We start from the raw sequence: 21324 nt of genomic DNA on the forward strand, positions 1-21324 counted from the left end.
TAACGGCAACATTTGTTTCTAGTGGCCCCAGCAAAGCAGCCCTTTGGTATTCCTCAGACCCTGGGAGTTTCTGTGGGCACCTAATGACAGCTACAGCCTAAAGGGCTTTGTGCTTGGGATGCCTACAGAGCTTGCCTCTGGTACATCCGGCATGCTACCAAACCTCCAGGGGATGGGGGCACCACAGCACTCACGGTTACCCTCCACAGTGGAGGTGGTGACAAATCACAAGACTTTTTTGAATCACATGTGTAAAGAGTTCGGCGATTCTCAGATGCAATGTGCCATGGAAGCACAAAGCTCTCTTGCTCTCTGTGAGCAGCAGAGAGAGACTCCTCCCTCGCTTCCCGCAATTGAAGACTGTCCCTTGATAGGATTCTTACCTTGATTTCAGATGTGCTGGAACCTCCAACTTTGACCTCCTGGCCAGCTACCTGGATTCTCAGGGGTCGAAGCCAGTTAGGTTTGGATTCGGGTTTCTTTTTGCTGATGTCAACCTCCAGGAAGTGTGGTCTCTCAGAGCAGGTTTTGAGCAGGGTGTAGGAATGCTCCGGGGGGAACATGAATGACACCCCGTCAAAGGACTGCAGCACCTGGTTCTGGCTCACCAAGCACAAGCTCTCTCGCTTGGGGTAACAGCCCCGGTAGCCGTTCTCTACCGCGCACACCTCTCCTTCCCGGCAGGTGGCGTTCAAGCAGCTGATCTCTGCACCGTCCTCGCACCGGCACTGCACCGTGCAGCCCGCGGTGGCCCAGAAAGACTCCCCTACGGCATAGTACCTGCCGTCGACATCGCAGCCACACTTGTGGATGGGGACACACTGGTCCGTGCTGAGGACATGGCCTTCGTTGCATTCACAGCCCTCAGTGCAAGGGGAGCTGCAGGCCAGCGGAGCTGTTAGATCCGAACATGTAGCTGGGCAGCTGTTGGTGCAAACCGAGTAGTGACTGAACTCTGGACACTGGACAGCTGCAGCTAGGAGAGGGAAGGTTGGGGAGAGGCTGTTACAAGGCTACTCGTGTTATTCGGGGCCGAGCTGTTTTCAACTGCGGGCCAGATCCTCTGCTGCGGTAAATCAGCAGAGCTGCACGAAAGCGTACGGGCCACTTTACACCAAGTGAGGATCTGGCCCAAAATTTCTGCTGTCACCTAACCCTGATTTCAGAGAAAGTGCTCCTAATTCACACACCTGAGAGATCAGAATGGGGCCCTCTCAGCACCCACACTAACCGTCCTTTTTCCGGTTCACACCCACAGCATTCCCCGTCCCATCGCAATCTCACAGCACTGTGGGTTTTTCTCCCACAGTTCCCAACACAGTTCCTCATCTATGTTCCCCCACGAATTTTCTACTTGTGAAAATTGTGAGAATAAGAGATGAAGGGAGGGCAGGAGGAGGAAACAAGAAATCAGAGAGGGGAGAGAACGGAAAGAGATTAGAGGAAATCAGGGATGGGACTATGGGCTGAGACATAAAATCTCCCAGAGAATTTCATAGACCCAGACACCATTCCGGTGGTGGTAGTTACATTCATTTAGATTCCCTCCTAACTCTGACTGCTGTCCAATTTTATATGAATTATTACTATTCCCTTATTACTCTTTGGATTATTATTATGATTAGGCAGTCATATGCCACAATGGTAAGTGAGATAATGTGTCCGTCTGTCTACCTATCTATGTAAGACAATGATCAACAGACAGATAGTAAGTATGGTGATGATAAATAGAAAAAGAGACATTAGTATTCAATATTACCGCTGACCTACTATATGGATTTCTCTCTTGTTATCATCTATCTCTTATTGCTTTCTAATTTATCATAAGGCAGTATCGTTTGCTGTGTTGTAGCTGTGTTGGTCGCAGGCTGTTAGAGAGACCACGTGGGTGAGGTCATAACTTTTTCTGTAGGTGAAAGAGGCAAGCTCTTGAGCTTCGAGGCTGAACAAGAGCGCTGTGTAGCTCGAAAGCTTGCCTCTTTCAGCAACAGAAGTTGGCCCCAGAACCGACACGACCTCGCCCACCTTGTCCCTCTTACCATTCAGCACTCTGATGCCAGAGTAATGAGCATGGCATGAATCCCTGGGTAGAGAGATGCGATTAGATTGCCATTATTAATAAGTATTATTATCCCCTTACTGCTCTGTGGTTGACACCGCTACATACGATGGCTGGCAGAGGTAATTTAGCCACTTGCTTTAACCAGTTACATTTGTGGCGGAGGGTAGCCTGGAAAAAGGCAACCATTCCACTTCTGCCATTCCGAACTGGGACACAGGTGTCGCCACTGCACACTGGGTGCGTCAGATTTAGCATCCCGTCTCCTGGCAGTGGCTGATGGTTCAGAGGGAGGTAGGCGAAAGGCCTCCATTACACCCCCTTCGTCTCTAAATCACTGAGGTGATATTCCCCCTCCCCCCCCGATTGCACTCAGAGAGTCAGATAGCACTGCACACACAAGGAAAAGTCCTTTCCTGACACCTCACAGAGGGGGTCAGCTTATACCCTGCACTATGGGACGCGGGGCCCCGTTCTCCTCTCACTCGCACTGGTATGAATCAGGAGTAACCCTGCTGACGTCAGCTGAGTTCCCTCTGCACAAAAGTGGCGCAAAAAGAGAAAGCAGGTGGAGAGATTTAGATTTAGCATCTCAGCTGATGGCAATGGCCATTAAATGAGCCAGTCCTGTCTTGAGTCCAGCTACAATACCTGGCACACCAGCATTGAGTTCCATAGGGCGCTCAAATTTCCTTCTCTTTGTTCAAAACACTAACTGCCCTTTAGTTACTAGGCATGCCCTTGTCCTTCTCGTGTTGCATTTCAGGATTGAAAGGAGAGACTGCTCGACTTTCACCGTAACGCTGGCTGCCTCAATCAAGTCCCCGCCGGCTCGTCTCTGGGCTTATCTCAGGCAGGGTTTTCACTTCAACGGGAGTCTGCTGCAGGCCCCCGAAACCACCTCCCGCCTCCTCAGGGCGGCCGTTCAGCCGGAGTATGTGCAGACTTACCACATCCTGTCTGGGTTCGCCAGTCTCCCACTGGAATGCCCAGGGCTTGGCACACCAAGGCGTAAGCCTGGATCGCCTGGCAGAGGCCGGTGCCGTTGTCTCGGATGCTGCACAGGTCATACACGCAGCTGTGAACGAAGGCCGTGGGGTCCACAATGGTGCCACATTCCCACAAGGGGCCGCCGGTCTGGTTGATGAAGCCGCAATACTCGGGGGTGAAGTAGAGAGACTCCATGGCAGTGTCGCAGAAGCTGCAGTTGTCTAAGCAGCCTGGGGAGCATTTCCACTCCGGATGGTACACTCGCCAGCTCTCCCCCAGGTCCAGCACCGACGACGCCGGCCTCCCGTCCGAGCGAAGGGTATCGTCTTGAGGATCCTTGTTGTAGTTCCCACACAGCCCACAGGTGGCATTGATGTAGGTGCCCGGGACAGAGATGGAGGCATAGTGTTGCCCGTCGTAGGTCACCAAGATGCCAAAATCAGTCTCCACCGCGGTTGACAAACCGCTCTGGTAGATTTTTATGGCTCCCAGTTCCAAGGAGAGGGGTAAGGAGGTCACCAAATCGTCTACCTGCAGGAGCAAAGCAAAAGAGTAAAATCAGGCAAAATGGCTGGGTTTCCACGCGGTTAGGAGCCCAGGGGGTGGTTCTGCCAGATTTCCACTGCAGCAGCTGAACTGGATCCTGGGAAATGGGCCCCTTCCAATGTTGGAATCTGAGCAAGATGGTGAATTGGGAACCAGTGATTGCAATCCAGCCCCAACAACATTTGGAGAGAGGGTTGGATTTTAAGGGTCTGGTTTGGGCCTTTCCAGTTTTCAGCACTACCTACACTAACACTCCCCCTCCCCACCACCTCCCCGAGGAGTCCTACAGGGCCTGGATTCCAGACAAAGACACTGGTCCAGATCCTGAGCTGCTACAAATCATCATAGACCCACTGACTTTCAACAGAGCTAAACCGCTTTGCACCAGCCAAGGATCTGACCGAAGGAGTTTTCCTTCTTTGCTGGGGCTCTTACCTTAACTTTCCCAAAGCTCCCTTTGGGGATAACGATCTTGTGAGAATAAACCTCCACTGAGATATCCTTCAACCAGGAGACGGAGGAGCCACCTCGGTTCTCATTCTTGGCCTCCACGCTGAAGAAGGGCAGGTTAGATTCTGGCCAGCACTGCCGGGTAAGGAGGTAGGCGCAGGAACCCTGGAAGTGAAAGAGGAAGCCATCGAAGGTGTGGTAGTGTGGGTCTCCAAACACCACGCAGGTGCTGCTCTCCACCGGCACGCATTGGTAGAACTTGTCCTTCTGCTCACACGCTTCGTAGGGGCCGCAAACCATCTCCTGGCAGAAGATCTCATTGTTAAAGTCCAGGCAACGACACTTGGTGGAGCAGTTGGCGTTGTCCCAGAATATCTCGCCTGGATGGAGAAACTGCCCTAAAAGAACCCCACATTGCGTTACTTGTCAGAACACAGGACCCGTGACACGACTTAGAAGAACAATCAAGAGTTCCAAGTCATTTGTTCTTTCTGATCCGGGTCCAACACTTGGGAAAGTTTATGGGCCTTGAAAGCAGGACCACCAGCTCAGTACCTTTCTAACAGGGCGTCCCATGTGATATGGCAAATAACATCACACCGCCCTCTAGCATTATAACATGTCACAGCCCAATTCAGCAAAGCACTGGAAACACATGCTTAACTTTAAGCAGGTGAGAAGTCCCATTGATGTCAATGGCACTACTCAGATGATTAACATTAAGCCTGTGCTTTGGTGAATCATGACCTTTGTTACTGATGGGCAAAATCAGGTAGATTTTCTAGTTTTGATAACTGCTCAAACTATTTTGGGGAGGGGGGGAATGCACAGAATTAGTTTGGGTTCATGAACCTTTTCTCCCTGGAATCTGAAGTCATGGGTGCTTAATATATTGCAATATAGTAAGTCAACCTGTTTTAGTTACCCTTTATAAGAGTGACTGTGAATCCATGGTAATTATTCTGTAATTACACTATATAATTAACTCTTTTGATAGCTGTAGTTACTAATTTCACACAACTGGAAGGTGACAGAGTAATTATGGAACAAACACAACATCGTCAATGTACCTGAATTCTCAAAATACATGTACTAACTATAAAATCAAAGTCATATTAATAACTAATTCCATAACATAGTTGGCCTTGGGTTATATGAATTAGCAATTATTAATTATCAAACAGCATAACAGCAGTGTAACTACACTTTATTGGGAAGTCTATTTTATGTTTTTCTAGCTGAATGGAAGACCTGAAAGGAGGGAGGAAGATCTAAGAATTCAGACTGGCAAAAACAAGCGTCTTCCCCCCCCCCCCACCCCCGGCCAATTTAGAGTCTCTCTCTCTTCCATCTGCTCCCTCTTCACATCCTCTCTGTATTTGTTTTTCACTCTGCCCACCCTCTGCTCAGCTCTCCCCTGGATTTTCCTCTCTCTCATGTTCTCTGTTCTTTTTCTTTTTTTCTTTCCACCACAAAAATCTCTCCTAAACATAATGAGACCCCAATTATGTTTGCTTTGGAGCCAACCTTTCAAGCCCACGATATTCAAGTGGGTTCCAAATTAGGCAAAACAAACCTGCTCAGACCCACTTCCTACTACTGAAAAGTTGAGATTCTTCTCTTACAAATGGCATTGAGCTGTCAGCTGTGATTTCCATATTCATCTAAGGGATTTAGATGCACTGCTTTCATTAACCTGAAGATGGAATTGTGTGTCTAAGTCCCTTTGAAAATTTCAGCCTTCACTCTGAGCATTGGTGGGTCAAGCTTAGAACATAAGAACGGTCGTACTGGGTCAGACCAATGGTCCATCTAGCCCAGTATCCTGTCTTCCGACAGCGGCCAATGCCAGGTGCCCCAGAGGGAATGAACAAAACAGGTAATCATCATGTGATCCATCCCCTGTTGCCCATTCCCAGCTTCCAGCAAACAGAGGCTAGGGACACCATCCCTGCAGTACATCAGACCTTGAACTTTTTTAGGGGCTACGCAGGCCCTTTGGACTAGCAAAGCTATATCAGCACTAGTCGAGGGCTGCATATAAACAAACTGCAGATCTCAGACCAGTATACATTTTCAATCCTCGACATTTCAGGCTTCCAGCAGAAAGTGAAAATTCTCTCCTGTTACAAAGATTTCAGGAGCGAAGGAGACACTCGAGACAGTTTTATTTGTAAAACGATAATGCAGTAATCTTCATGCCGCCAAGTCCCCCTGGTATCACAATGAGTGCTTCTGTTACTTTATACCTATGGACAGTCAATGGCACACTGACATACCCAGCAGGTTGTGCAGGGCCATTGAATTTATCCTATGCATAGAAGCGGCAATCCATAATTCAGAAGTAAGGGAAAGGAAATCGGAGTATTGTCTTTTCACACTGATGGCATTTCCATCAGGCCAGCCAGAAGCGTCTCTTTTGCTGTTGTTACTCTAGCTTATCTGCAAAGCCGAAAGTACAGGGATCTCAATCCTTACTGAGAATTTAAACCCCTAGTTTCACAGGTTTCTAACTTTGAGGTGGGGGAAATGTAGGCTTTTAATTACAGCCGGATACTAACATCACAGAAGGACAGGAACAAGGCCAGCGTATATTATAGCTTCCCATTGACATTAATGAGTTACACAGCCATATGCGAGACGAAAGAACAGACTCCCCGCTCTTTGTGGGCCCATTCGCCCCTTTTAAAATGCCGTGAAGTTAGGCTTTCTCCATGCTAGCAAATCGTCCTAATTACAGTCACTGGTGCCAAATGCAGCCACTGGTTTAGCTGCCGCAGTGCAAACCTCTAGTGGAGACAGGGAAAGCCGCTGTTTGGACTAGCCCTGCTTGAAACCAAACTAAGTTGCCCCAGTGCAAATTGCAGCTTATCGTGGCTTACCCAATCTACACCACTAAGGGTTTGCTACCCAGGGATGAAGTCTTGGCCCTACTAGCAAAACTTCCATTGACCACAACAGGGTCAGGATTTCATCCCTGGCATCAGGCGACCATCATCAGGAAATGTAGTGACCTCTGCAGGGTCGAGAAGCGAAGTCTTCTGACTCTCAGTCCCCCACACCAACCACTAGGCCATTCTGCCTTCCAAAGAGGCAGCCTCTATCCCAGAGTGTTTACAGTCTACCCTTACACAAGTTGCAAAGAATACGGGCAATACCATAGCAAAGCAACAGCAGGTGCATATTTGGTCATTAACTTTCAAACTGGGTTGTCTTGTGTTATATGGTAAATTTCAAAGACATGAAAGAACCAATTTTTACCTCTCAGGCTGCAGCCATTGGCTGGGTCAATTTCTCTCCCATCTATTTTGAATACCCAGCGTCCAGGGACATTTACATTGGTTGTATCTTCAACATTGATTATCTCTGGGGTTCTGGACCCAGGAATGCTAAAATAATTGGTGCTGTTTCCACCGTTGAATCCTGCCTGGAACACAGAAAGAGCAAAATTCACCTGAAAACACAGAGACCACCCTTCCCTTAAGTCTGTTCTGTCTCATATTTCTTGCCATCACTGATGTTAATAACCCCGATTTGTCTGTAAATTTTGCTGTTAATTATCTTGTGTTCACCTCCCCTCTCAACTGTGATCACATAAGATCCCAGTGGCAGCTACAGCAACTCTGTACGTAGAAAAGTCACACTGGGAAACTAATTGGAACTGATTCATATTTTTTTAACCTAAACTTTTTTTTATTATTACTGTATTTTAAATACAAAAAAGGCTATTTGGCCAAAAGGAAATCTTTCGTTTGTGGTTGTTTTATTTGTCTGCTTGTTTTTGACACAAAAATGGAAAATTATTTTTTGTTTTGTTTTTTCAAAAACAAACATTTTCGGTAAAAATCCTGTTGTTTTCAATTTTCAGAAACAAAACAAACTTACTTTTTCTTTTTGATTTTAAATGCAAAGCCAAACAATTTTTGGAAGGAAGGAAGGAAGGAAGGAAAGAAAATGGGCATGCGAGTAGATGGATGGAGATGAATGGATGAGAGGTTTTTTTAATTAAAAAAAATGTTTCTTTTCAGCCAGCTCTTCATTTCACGTATTTTTAGCTACCTTTACAATGTTAGGTGTTTAACTTTTATCAAAAGGAGTAAAACACACAGTTTCCTTCTGCTCTTCATTTCATATCCCTTCTCTTTCCCCTTCAGTCTGGGAAGAAGAAAGAAAACCAGTACCACGTGACCAGCCAGGTCTCCTCCATTCACCAGCAAGTGCCCTGTGAACCAAATGATCTACAGACCCCGGACGGATCATCTCTGGGGAGTGAACCTGAGCTTTCTGGGTCTAAAAGCATGAACCTCGTGTGTTTAAGCTACACAACCTGGTCTAGCCACTAGAAGACAAAAGCCATGCTGTGTTAAGGCGGGTCACGACTTCACTAGATCATATTTCTCTGCTGACACTGTCAGAACAAGGACAGGTTGGAGGTTAGAGCATAAACAAAGATGATTGTGAAGATGCACAGCAGGAGCCTTACCTGGGCCATCACTCCACCTAGTCCAGTTAAAGGATCTCCCCCACTTGCTGTTCCAGTGGTCCACAGGATTTCTTCATAATTAAACATTGCAAATGTGGACACCCCATCTGAAATCAGGAGAGCTTGAAAGGTGTTCACCTGTTTAAAACAGAGACAGGCAAATTCACAAAGTGAGATTGCCCCTCCCGCATCTTTTGCGCCATTTTTCTGCGCTGCCTTCTTCTGCATCAATCCCATACGAAATGTAATAGGGAAGATTAATAATTAAACAGCAAAAGTTAAGCATGGTATAGGATGCTATCCAACAGCTGATTCAATCCCCCTTAACTGCATCCATAGCTTTCCAGAGCATGATTCCATCTGGGACACCATGGGAGACAGATTAAATCCGTGATCTATTTTAGCACCGATAGATGGCAGCATGAGAACAAGCACTGAGAAAGCAATCAGCTGGGCTTGGATTGCTACAACCTGTTATCTTAGCATTCTTCTATCTCAGCTTTATTCATCACAATGTTATCTTACTGGGTTACTTTCCCCATTTGGATGCTATAATAATATTAACAATGGCTTCTATAACAGTCAAAGTGTATTGTACCCAAGGAAATCTTGCTTTCTCAAGCTGCAGGAATCCCAGACCAATCTGCAAAAATTTATTGACAACTTTCACATTGTTTTTAAACAATTCTTCATTTTTTAACTATAAATGCTTCAGATAAATTCATTCAGCAACAAGCCAGCACCCCATACTAGGAGGTACGTTGTCATCTTCTAAAGAGGACATAAAATGAGCTCTTGACCATAGAATCCCAGAGCATTGTCCATAAAGCCCTATCCTACCTGGGTCCACATGAGCTAATCGTGCAACTGGATTTCCAGGGATGCAACATCTGCCCCTAAGAGCCCACTGGCAAATTCCACCTGAAGTAATTCAACTTTACCCATCTAAATTCCACCTGCATTTCCAATTGGATATGGTATCCTTCACTTCCTGTCCTAAACCATTCTACTTTGGTAACTCTATGCTGATTAACAGTCATGCTTTCCTCCCAAGAGTTGGCTGCATTTCAGTGGTGAGTGAAATTGACCATGTATGTTCCCTCACTTATTTTACAGGGATTCTGTGTGTCTAATTAACCAAGGTCTGGAAAAGTGATTTGAGATCTTTGCATGAAAAGTGGCTAAAGTATTGCACCATATCATCATGTAACGTTAAAAAGTCCAGATGACTCATGAAAACATACTGAGTCATCCAGAACCAGAGCCTCAACCGATGTGAGCTGATAGAGGTCCACTGAAATCTAGGTAGCTATGCCAGTTTACACAAGCAGAGGATCTGGCTCACTGTAAAAGGGAGCATGTCAAAGTGATATTGGTTTTGTAGAGACTTCTGATAGTCAATTCATGCCATTTTTATTTTTTGTTTAAAGTGAATCCATTGTTTAGACCATCATTTTAAAAAGAAGCCAGAGGCCCACATTCATTCTGGTTTATTATTAATTATTGTTATTATTATTTGTGTAGTAGTAGCTTCCAGCAGCCCCAGTAATAGACCAGGACCCCACCATGCTAGGCACTGTACAAGGAGAGAACCCAAAGGTGGTTTCTGCCCCAAAGAGTTTAAAGTCTAATTATAAGACAAGAGGCAACAGATGGTTGCAGACAGGCCGATGGAGGAGTACAAGGAAACAGTGAGACAGCACTGGTCAGCACGATAGGCTGTGGGATCAGAACACCAGTGGCCTAACCACTGTCATGAGTTTCATAGGCATCACAACAACGGAGAGTTTGAAGAAGGATAACGAGGCAGCTTTGCAGATGTGAATGGAGAGCTCCTCCCAGCCGGGAAGGGCAGAATGGGCGACTGCATGAAAATTTAACAAGTGTATGATGGAGGCTGGCACCATTGGCCAATCGGCGGTGGGAGTCGACACTTTGATAGTGAATGAGAGATGACAGGTAGGCAGGGGATACGCCTGGAATGGCGCTGAAGACGAAGACAAGCACTTTGTGTTTCATGTGATGGAGAAGGTCAAGCTACTGTCTTTAATGGCATTAGATCAGGGATAAAGCATGCCCAATAAATCTGAAAACCCACTCCAGAGTGGGAAAGAAACCCTTTTCTAACTTCAACTGACATTTTTACTGATTTTTTTTTTTTTATATATACTGACAGTCAATTTTTTTTAACCCAGCCAGTATATTTCCTGGTCTTTGCCAACTCAATTTCCAACACTGCAAGGTATGAAACTTAAAAGGCATAAAATCTATAGCCTGCAGTGCCTGTAGGAATGCAGAACATGATGGGGGAAAAAAATCTTCCTCTCAGGATGTGATTTTCCATTAAGTGCAGCCAGCTCCATAAAAGTGATATTCACCCCAGTGAGTCGTGAGGAGGCATGATCCAAAGCCCACTGAAGTCAATGAAAAGATCCCATTGACATCAGAGGACACTAGATCAGGACCTTAAGGTGTAGGTCTGCCTTAAAAGGGTTTACATAAAAATAGCACCTTTTTACCCAACCAGTTTACTCCCACTGGGTCCAATTGTGCCTCCAGGGAAATCAGTGTTAACGTTCCAGTTGATGTCAATGATTTGTGGGAGGTCATTGTCGTGCTCTACTGGCGTACTGTGTCTTCTTGTGGGTGTCACCCTTTAAGACAGACGTAGACAAATTGGAGGGAATCCAAAGGAGCGCAACAAAAACAATCAAAGCTTTAGAAAACCTGACTTATGAGGAAAGGTTAAGAAAGATGGGCCTGTTCAGTCTTGAGAAAAGAAGACTGGGGGGGGGGGGGGGTTGATAGTCTTCAAATATCACAAGGGCTGCTATGAAGGGGGATCAATTTTTCTCCATGCCTACTGGAAGTAGGGCAACACGTAATCGGCATAATCTGCAGCAAGGGAGATTTATGTTAGATAGTAGGAAAAAAATTCTACCTATAAGGATAGTTAAGCACTGGATCAGGTTCCCTAGGGAGGTTGTGGAATCCCCATCATTTTAAGAACAGGTTAGACAAATACTTGTCGGGGTGTTCTAGGTTTACTTGGTCCTGCCGGGGGGTTGAACTAGCTGACCCCTCGAGGTCTGTTCAAGCTCTACATTTCCGTGATTCAGGCTTGGCTCCCTGTGAGAATTCAGAGCCAGATCTGCTGGCTTTAGAAACAAAAATGAAGCTCCGACCTTGACAGCTGATCAGAGAGGGTGAAGGGTGCACCTGTGTGGCGCTCCACTCACGTCAATGGGGTTCTGAGGGCTGCAGGAGTCCACCCCTGCAAAGCCAGCAGAGCTAAGAGAGCGTGAGCTGGGCCCCATTCATTTCATACATTCTACCCAGATGACGAGGGCTGCTCCTGTGGCCTGTGACTCAAAAGATCTGGATCCAATTCCCAGCTGTGTCGCAGACTCCCTATGTGACCTTCAGCAAATCGCTGCAGAACTTCCCGCTTCTGGCAAGTGGGGATTAACAATCCTTCCTTTCTCCCACCCCTTGTCTGTCCTGTCTATATAGATTATAAACTCTGATGCAGAGGCTGGCTCTTACTAGTGGTATGTACAGCGCCTAGCACATGGGGCCCTGATTTTGGCTGAGGCCTCCAGGCACTGCCATGCTATTACTAAAATAATCAAACTAAAGTTCTAGTCAGTTAAACCTGTGCAAACCCACTGAAGATGAGGGCACACAGACGTCGCTGAGGTCCAGTGTGGCCAGAAGAACCCTTATCATCGGAAATGATGTACCCAGACAGAAAGTTCCCCATTTGAATCTCAGGACTGAAGTTTGCAGCACTAACTGGCAGGAGAAACCTCTTGTCAGTTGAGGATATTTGATCCAGAATCACAACAAACATGAAATTCCAGATAAAGTTGGGTGAAAAACTGGTTTTTCGATTCACTGGCAATCCTGAAAATCCCCTCCAGCCGCCCCCCCCCCCCGCCCCCAATTTTTTATTTCAGTTCAATCTGAAACCACGATTTTTCAAAATTTTTCATGAATCAAAAAATGGGGGCGGGGGGGAGGAAGGAATCATTTTTGGCTTGAACAAAACAGTTGCACTGAAAGGGAACAAAAATGTTTTGACTGCAATATTTTCAAACTTTTTTTTTTTTTAACAAAATGGAACAAAATTTCGAAATAAAACATCATTCGGAACCAAAATCAAAAGGTTTCATTTAGAAAATGTTGAAAGGAAACAATTCAATTGTGGGGTGGAGGTGGGGGGCAGAAGACAGGAGTTGACCAAAATAATTCGGCAAAATGAACACAAATTCTCAAAGCATTTCAGTGCCTCCCAATCTGCATTTTTGGCCGAAAAAGTTTTCAGCTGAAAATTTTGGCCTGTCTCTAATCCCTGATGCCATTTTTACTGAGTCACTCTTCAAACCAGGCATTAAGAAGGTTTTGCACAGGTTTTCTGCATTGGGGTGAATTTCACCTTCAAAAGTTGCATATTCTATTTTACAGGTAAATCAAACGCATTCTCTGATATTGTACAGGAAGGATGCTATATACCAAAATAAATTGCACTGTGTGCAATTTTCCCAGCAGTACAGGGATCTCAGTACTGCTTCTGGCTCAAAACACTTTGGAACTGTGTGTCAATGAGATTGGAAAAATGCATTAAATTTCAAACAACCCTAACAAATGGAAAGGAACAGGGTTCTTTGTCATAGCTGACTTCTTAAGAGATCAGACTCTTTTTGTTCATGGAATTAAAGAGCAGCTAATCCAGCCAAATCACTGGCAGGGTTTTATGACCAATTATGATACATCTTTTACTGCACTGATTGTCATTGTGATAATGCTGCCAATAATCATAGAATATCAGGGTTGGAAGGGACCTCAGGAGGTCATCTAGTCCAACCCCCTGCTCAAAGCAGGACCAATCCCCAATTTTTTGCCCCAGATCTCTAAATGGCCCCCTGAAGGATTGAACTCACAACCCTGGGTTTAGCACGCCAACGCTCAAACCACCGAGCTATCCCCTACCCCCGCCCCCCCCCATCTTTTTGATTTCCTACATTTATTTGGGATTTCAAAGCAGCTGTTCGATTCGTTCTCCTGAAACGTCCTGACTGCTCGCTCTGATTAACATGGCATAGAAATAAATCCAGCCACAGCCACAATAAAAACCCATAAGTCCTTTGTGGCCCCAAAAAGGTCCCCATTTTCTGTCCCCAGTCACAGGTTTTTAAGAGAGCAGATTTCAGCCAAAGATTAATTTATTGTGGCTTCCTGGATATGACAGTTTTCTTAAGAAGCAGCTTCACTTCTGGAGCCCGTTAGGGAGAAGAGAACTTGCTTTGCCAAATTTTGAACCCAATGTGGCCTTGGACGTTTGATTCTAGCTGAAAAATTATTTGGCTCACTTTTAACTCAGGGTGGACGTGGGTGGGGGAGAAGCCGGGTGGGGGAGAGATTACAGAATCCAGTGAGGGGAAAAATAAGATGGACAATGGCAGTGAGTGGGAGAAAAAATTAGAATGAAAAGCTCAAGTCTCCCATCCTTCCTGCCCTCACAAGCCATTTGTTTCTTTCACCCCCCGTTGTACTTTGTCTTTTACTTACCCTAGAGGATCCACGTTGCTAGGTGCTGTATAGTCATTGAGTAAAATTACCAAAGAATTTACAACCCTATAGCTTGATCCTGCAATGCTCTCCATGCACACAGACTTTTCCTCCTACTCAGAGCCCCAGTGAAGTCAAAGGGGGCCCACCCATGCAGATCACATCTCGGAAGCAGGATATAAACCTGTAAATTCTTTGGGGCAGGGCCTATACTAAATGCCTGTACAGTGCCTGCCACTACGGGGACACTACTGTAATAAAAACATCTGTAGGCTCACCTGACACAAACATTCACATTCAAGATACTGTGCAGGGCTCTTGTTTGTGCCAGGGCAGCTGTTGGGAGGTGGATCTATACAGAACACAGGACTGAATACTACTGTTATGTTCATGGCGCACACACACAAAGATAAAAACATATATACTGTGCCTAGAAGGTTGCAGGGTAATGCTATTTTATTTCTTAGACTCCAGAACCCTAACACAAAACAACCCAAAACCAGCAAGAGACAAAGCAGGCTGCTCCCTTATACAAGGAACCACAATTCACCCCACCTTGTTCTAAGCCGTCTGTCTGCTGACTGACTCTGATCGCAGGCTTCCCTACAGAGCTCCCTAGCCTGAAAGCAGTTCAGGAAAACACTTACAAATGAAAGTGACAGCCAACAATTCCAATGCAGTTTTCAAATACCCCACACCTACAACTAGAAAAACTTGTCTTGAAATTGGAAAAACTAAAGGACAGGGGATTAGAGGCAACCTCTGAGAGTTTCACAGCCCCCCAAAGGGAACAAATGTATCCTGTCCCTATTTAAAGAAAAAGCCCTGAATCAGTGTTCAATTAATAAATATTTGGCCCTTCTTTATAAAGTGTGCAGAATCCAACCTCTGAAGCGCCTTGCAAAGCAGTTAAGTATGATTTCCATTTTACAGATGGGGAAACTGAGGTACAGAGAAGCTGAAGGGACTTGATCAAGGCCACACAGCAAGGCATGGATAAGAAAATAGACTCCACTCTCATATCTAATCAGTATGTAATAATAATAATTAGCTGTTACTGTAATATGAATAAAGTCCTCAAAAGAGACTGGAGCCCCACTGAGCTAGCTGCTGTACAAACACATGCTAAGAGACCATTAATCTTTCCTTTGATGAGTTCACAACATAACTGGACAAGACAGACTAAGGGTGGGAGAAAGGAAGGATTATTATCCTAATTTTACCAGTGGGGACCTGAGGGCCAGAGAGATTAAGCGACTTGCCCAAGGTCACCCAGGAAGTCAGTGGCAGAGCTGGGAATTGAACCCAGGTCTCTTGAGTCCTACTTCATCCATCTGCCCATTAACTCAGGCCATGTCTACAAGAGGAGTGCTTTACCAGTGTAGGAATGCCTGTTTACCACCTCAGCATAGCATGCCTGGTGTGGACAGGTTTTATTATCAGTATAGTGAAACCACTCCCGCCAAGAGAAAGAAGCTGTGCTGGTAGACGTTATACAGCATAACTGCACCTCCACTAGGGGTTTCTGATGGCACTGCTCTGTCGGTCAGGATCACACCCCTTCAAACTCCAGACCGACATCACTACGCTAAGGTCTATAGCGTGTAGACCTGACAGCCGCTATTCCTGCTTCAGAAAACAACACCTTTCTAATATTATCACACAAGCGAAGAGATTGAAACGTTTGCCCTTACAGGGGTCGTGCTGCTGCCTCCGTAGAAGGTGACCTCTTCCCAGGTGACGACAAAGAGCCAGATGGCTGAGAAAGAGGGCAAGTTTTTGAAGTACTTCCTGATGTCTTTGGAGACTTTCTTCAGCAGGGCGGGGTCCATGGTCTCCCTGTAGTAGATTTCTCCTCGGATTCCATTGTGAACGTCTGCCCAAAATGGAGCAATAAAGGCCCGGCCATCTGCAAGGGGGAAAGGCTCTGGGGTGAACTGGCTGACTTGCACATTGAAAGAAATCACGCCATTGTTGTTGACCTAGAAAAAGAGGAGAACGGTTTGATTTAAGCCAACCAAAGCCTTGGCTGCAAGCGGAGAACTGTCATCTTAAAATTATACCTGTGCTGATGGCGATTTTGGTGAAGGCTGGTTTATGCAATTATGTGATGGAAATAGGCCTATCCATCTAGGTACTTATAGGTCTCTCATTGCTCAAGCGAGCAAGGCCTGCGCTATGGAAGATCTTAAGCTGGGGCTAGGAAGACAGAGATCAGGAACTGCAGAGGGTACAACCCCACATAGATCAAACTCTGAAGGTTATTTAGCCGCAACAGTTCTTTGAGATGAGCCTCTCTGGATCCACATCATAGGAGAATTATTTACCAAGGAGATTTTGTGCCCGACGTAACTGGCCCCAGGTCACTGGGTGCATTCAGGTAAATCAAATCCTGAGCAAGCAGTGCTGCTGAGTCCTCGGTACTGGACTCATTTGACCCAAACACTTCCAGGGAGCTCAATATCTGTTATGTTAAGCACAAACCCGTCAGTGCCAGGTCTTCAGCACTACACTGGGGACACTGGTGTCAGAGAACCACAGAATCATAGACTATCAGGGTTGAAAGGGACCTCAGGAGGTCATCTAGTCCCACCCCCTGCTCAAAGCAGGACCAATCCCCAACTAAATCATCCCAGCCAGGGCTTTGTCAAGCCGGGCCTTAAAAACCTCTAAGGAAGGAGATTCCACCACCTCCCTTGATAACCCATTCCAGTGCTTCACCCCCCTCCTAGTGAAATAGTGTTGCCTAATATCCAACCTAGACCTCTCCCACAGCAACTTGAGACCATTGCTCCTTGTTCTGTCATCTGCCACCACTGAGCACAGCCGAGCTCCATCCTCTTTGGAACCCCCCTTCAGGTAGTGGAAGGCTGCTATCCAATCCCCCCCTCACTCTTCTCTTCTGCAGACTAAATAACCCCAGTTCCCTCAGCCTCTCCTCGTAAGTCATGTGACCCCAGCCCACATGCTGGACACCAGACAGTGGCAGCAAGTGGTTCTACTACAAGTGGGAATTGGCAAAGGCCACCTGAAATAAAAACTGAGATTATTATCCCGAGCCTCCAGGAAATGACTGTATTGTGCACGTGCTATGCATATATCACTGACGCGGGGAGAGCATGGGTCTTTATCCCCCTTGGAATGGCTGGTGCACCAAGGTCTCACGTTCAAATCCTGCTGTTGTGCCAGACAGGGTTGGCCTGGGCTGGGCTCAGCCCAATACCTGAATGGAAAATCCCTGAATTTGAGATCGGGATCAAATTTTGCTGACTCGGTCCCATCTTGAACACACTTTTGATGCAGCGAGATTAACCCTTTCTTAGCGCAGCCTGGCAGGTATCCTTCTCCCATGCCTGGCTTCCTGTGATGCCAATGGGAAGCAGCAGGACCAGCCCAGAACTTTCTCAGGCACCCACCAGAGGGTGGAAGGAATCCTTTCCCCCCCGCAGCTCTGTATGTTCTTGTTTCTTGTCATGCATCTGGAATAACGCTCATGACATCAAGGCCTTAGCTTTGGCATTTAATCACCTGCAAAGGTAATTTATTGCCTTTTATACTCCTTTCCCGTGAACATTATCCCATTAAATACACCTTTGACTTTTTTAATCATAAAACCTATCAGTTCATGAAATCTAAGAACTTGTCAGGTAGGTACTAATAAATCTTCCATGTCTTGAACACTGGGAGAGTGTGCTTCAAATGCAGCTACTAATGAGGGGGAAACGAGTAAAAAAGCAGCGTCTGCCACAGAGTTGCTCCTCCACTTACATAAATGCTCCTGTATGGGATTCCAAAGAAGATGAACGGGATGGACAGCTTAATCTCAGAGGAGCTTCCATCATCCACTTTGGGGGTTTTCGTATCATTTTGCCAGAACGGATACAAAATCTCCATGGACTGAGCTGGAAGAGGACAGTATAGTTATTATAATGATATAAGGACTGGTCCTGTTCCCACTGACTGCAATGGTACAGGATCAGACCCATAGCATCACACCTCCTGATGCTCTTTACATACTTTGTACTTCAGCCACTACTGAAATGCAGCCACCTCTGGGGTGGAGAATGGCAGCTGGTTAATGACATGCCCCAGTACTATGCAAGAGTTTAGAACAGGGGGTGAAAAAGAATAGTCTCTACAACTGCAGCTGCAGGAGGGATTTTGTATTGGTGGAACGTCGCTACCCAAACTGGAATTTGGCCAGGCATAAGATTTGATGTCACTTCCCTTGTATAAAAAGCTACAGGATCCTTCATGACCCCTAAACGGTCAAGGCCTCTGTTTTACATCGTATTTAGCATCTTCAGCAGGACAGTGTCTCCTAACACAATAGCTGGGGCATTAGTTCAGTGCTATCTCAGAGGGAAGAACAATAAGGAAGAGGGTCCAGTGGTTAGGATGCTAGCCTGCGACTCGGGAGACCAAGGGTTAATTCTCTGCTTCTCCCCAGACTTCCTTTGTGATCTTGGACAAGTTATTTAGCCTCTCTAGGCCTCAGTTTCTCACGTGTAAGATGGGGTTAACAGCACCACCCTGCCTCACAGGGGTGTGTAGGGAAAAATACATGAAAGATTGTGAGGAGCTTTGATATCACAGTAATGGGGGCCAGATACATACCTAAGATAGATGGATAATGACATCTGCTGAATTGACAGGTTTCAGAGTAACAGCCGTGTTAGTCTGTATTCGCAAAAAGAAAAGGAGTACTTGTGGCACCTTAGAGACTAACCAATTTATTTGAGCATGAGCTTTCGTGAGCTACAGCTCACTTCATCGGATGCACATCCGATGAAGTGAGCTGTAGCTCACGAAAGCTCATGCTCAAATAAATTGGTTAGTCTCTAAGGTGCCACAAGTACTCCTTTTCCATCTGCTGAATTAACACTCCTTCCTGTAGCACTCTGCCTTTTTCTTTGAGCTCTTCCATTCACATAGCAACCGGGCCTGGCCTTGCTTAGCTTATGAGAGGATACTAGGGGAAAGCCTGAGATGCTATTGCTAGGACAGTTTAATCAAAAATTTCCCACTGAAATCAGGTTTTCCATTAAATTAAACATTGCACAGAAAGTAGCTTCTTTTCCCCCTACATCTTTTGACGGAAAAAATTAAAAAACAGTTTTTAGCCAAAGATTGTTTTGTTGAAAAAGTTGAAATTTTCCACTGAAAATTTTGACAAAAACTAAGCATGCTCAGTGAATTTTTCCACAGGGAACAAACCCCATTTCCCACCAGCTCTAATTGCTAGGTCTACAATTGCGGATTATGCCTCTATAGAAAGAGCTATGCAGCCAATCCTGTGCCACTCGCAGACATCTGTTATAACAGAATTCTCCATTTATTTAGCCCTATGAGGTGATCTACCACAGAGGGAACACACATTTCCTTAGCTAGAAAAGAAATGGACTGTCCTCATTATATTCAATCAGTGCTGACCCAAAGAGCTAGACTCAAAACAATTTCATCTCTGTTTAAGTTGATTCAGGACATTCTTTTATCTTCTAGGTCCTAACCTGCAATTTCAGAGGCTGCTAGCTGACGGGTGATTGCTCTGAGCCTGGGTTTTAAAGATGCAGTGGGTTTTCTTCCCATTCCGTGCAAGTATAAGCTGTTCGATTATTGTACCTTTTAAGATGTCCTTCGCTAGAATCTGGTTTATAATAGGGACAACGGGAAGCCGACCCTTTTATGAAGGTTCTAACTGATACAGCTTTCTAGCTCAAAAGAAAAATACCTGTACTGAAAGTCTAAAAAGGGCTTTTTTTAAAAGTGTGTGTGTGTATATATATTAATTTTCATGCTGGAGAGAGTTTAAGTGGTGTGTGACAGAGTCCTGAATGTATGACTACACTTATATACATATTTTGTAAGGGCTATCGCAAATATCCTGTTGCCAGGTAGTAAAATAAGTCATTTCACAGCTGTAATGTATCCAGCAGGCTATTACATCTGAGGTCACAGCTATAAATTATAGATTTTTTTTTAAAAAAGGGTGATACTCAGCACAACCTTTTAAGCAATCACTTTTTAAGCACCAGCATTGGAGTCTAACTCTGCACGTATAGCCTCTCCTATCCAAGTATCCCAACAGGCTTGGCTAGCAAAGGAATCTAGCCTTAATGCCCTGAGCTTCAGGCAGATTATTATCCTCATTTTGCAGGTGGGGAAACTGAAGCACAGTGGTTAAATTATTTGCCCGTAGCCACACAAAGGAAACAGCAGGCATCAGTACCAAGATCTCAAGCCACATAGACCTAAACCTTAACCCCAAGACCAGGATATCTCCCCCAAAGAAATTAAATCAGTCGTGTAATGTGAATATGCTGAGTTAGCATGACAAAAAAACAAAAACAAACCCATCTACCCAAGACTGGCCTCAGTCCACTGTTCTTGACCCTCTTGAAATCAAATTTAAATTAAAAAAAAGAAAGCAACAAGAAATCTTCTGGAGATTTTCCTGTGCCTTTTACAAAACTACACAAGGAAAAAACAAAAACAAAACATGGATGGAAGTTTTGTAGAGTGAATGATCTTAATAAATGTTTCCTCAAAGCTGTATAAACCACAGGGAATATCAATGAGGATACACCTAAGACTTGGAGTTTGGATGACTCCACAAACCAAGTCAGAGCTCTAACAAAAGTAAATTAGCACACAGTTGTGTGGTAGCTTGACTTCTCCGCAGACTCTTTCTACCCACCTGCCTTTCATTCTGCATAAGTTTGTCTGGCAGGTGAACTGTCCAAACTCTAGAAATGTTTTAAAGTCCTGCTTTCATGACAATTGTGATATCATCCCATACTCCTGAATTCTGCATGAAGAGCTCAGAAATGTGCGGAGACTCTTTAGTCTGTTGATTATTTTGACTTCATATTTGAAACCGAAAGGGCAAGATGTAATTTGGCCTAGCTCCATTAATTTCAGTGGAACTATGACAATTTATATGAGTTGAGGATCTGTCCCTCGCTGTGAATAAATGTCAGCGATGCAAAATGATCATGTATATTTACCAGGCAAGGCACAAAAATCTACTTGTTTGCCCCTCGGTATTAGGACTTAAAAATAAATTACCCTGCTACTGTACTTGCTCTCAGACAAGTATCTGAGTAGAATTTTGCAAGGCTTTCTATGCACATGAAGTTTGCGTGTAGCAAATTTCTGAGGCAAGCACTTTCCTATTGTAAATGTAGAGTATCAGTATCCGAGGACCAAAAGTCAGAAATACTAA

At 45.2% G+C, this 21324-nt stretch overlaps 1 protein-coding gene across 1 annotated transcript in view; it reads right to left on the minus strand.

Annotated features, from left to right (window-relative positions):
- Positions 1–21324, minus strand: part of TECTA (tectorin alpha) — a 93747-nt gene that overhangs the window by 62323 nt on the left and 10100 nt on the right. Inside the window, exons 4-10 of the mRNA XM_073321239.2 lie at positions 17868–18001; positions 15794–16081; positions 8529–8666; positions 7307–7472; positions 4031–4443; positions 3010–3580; positions 384–976 (exon numbers count right to left, since the gene is read on the minus strand). Of these exons, the coding sequence (XP_073177340.2) occupies positions 384–976; positions 3010–3580; positions 4031–4443; positions 7307–7472; positions 8529–8666; positions 15794–16081; positions 17868–18001 (2303 nt within the window). The remainder of the gene's footprint in view (positions 1–383; positions 977–3009; positions 3581–4030; positions 4444–7306; positions 7473–8528; positions 8667–15793; positions 16082–17867; positions 18002–21324) is intronic.

This window comes from Lepidochelys kempii, chromosome 22, assembly GCF_965140285.1.
Source record: "Lepidochelys kempii isolate rLepKem1 chromosome 22, rLepKem1.hap1, whole genome shotgun sequence".
In the NCBI taxonomy this organism is placed as follows: domain Eukaryota; kingdom Metazoa; phylum Chordata; order Testudines; family Cheloniidae; genus Lepidochelys; species Lepidochelys kempii.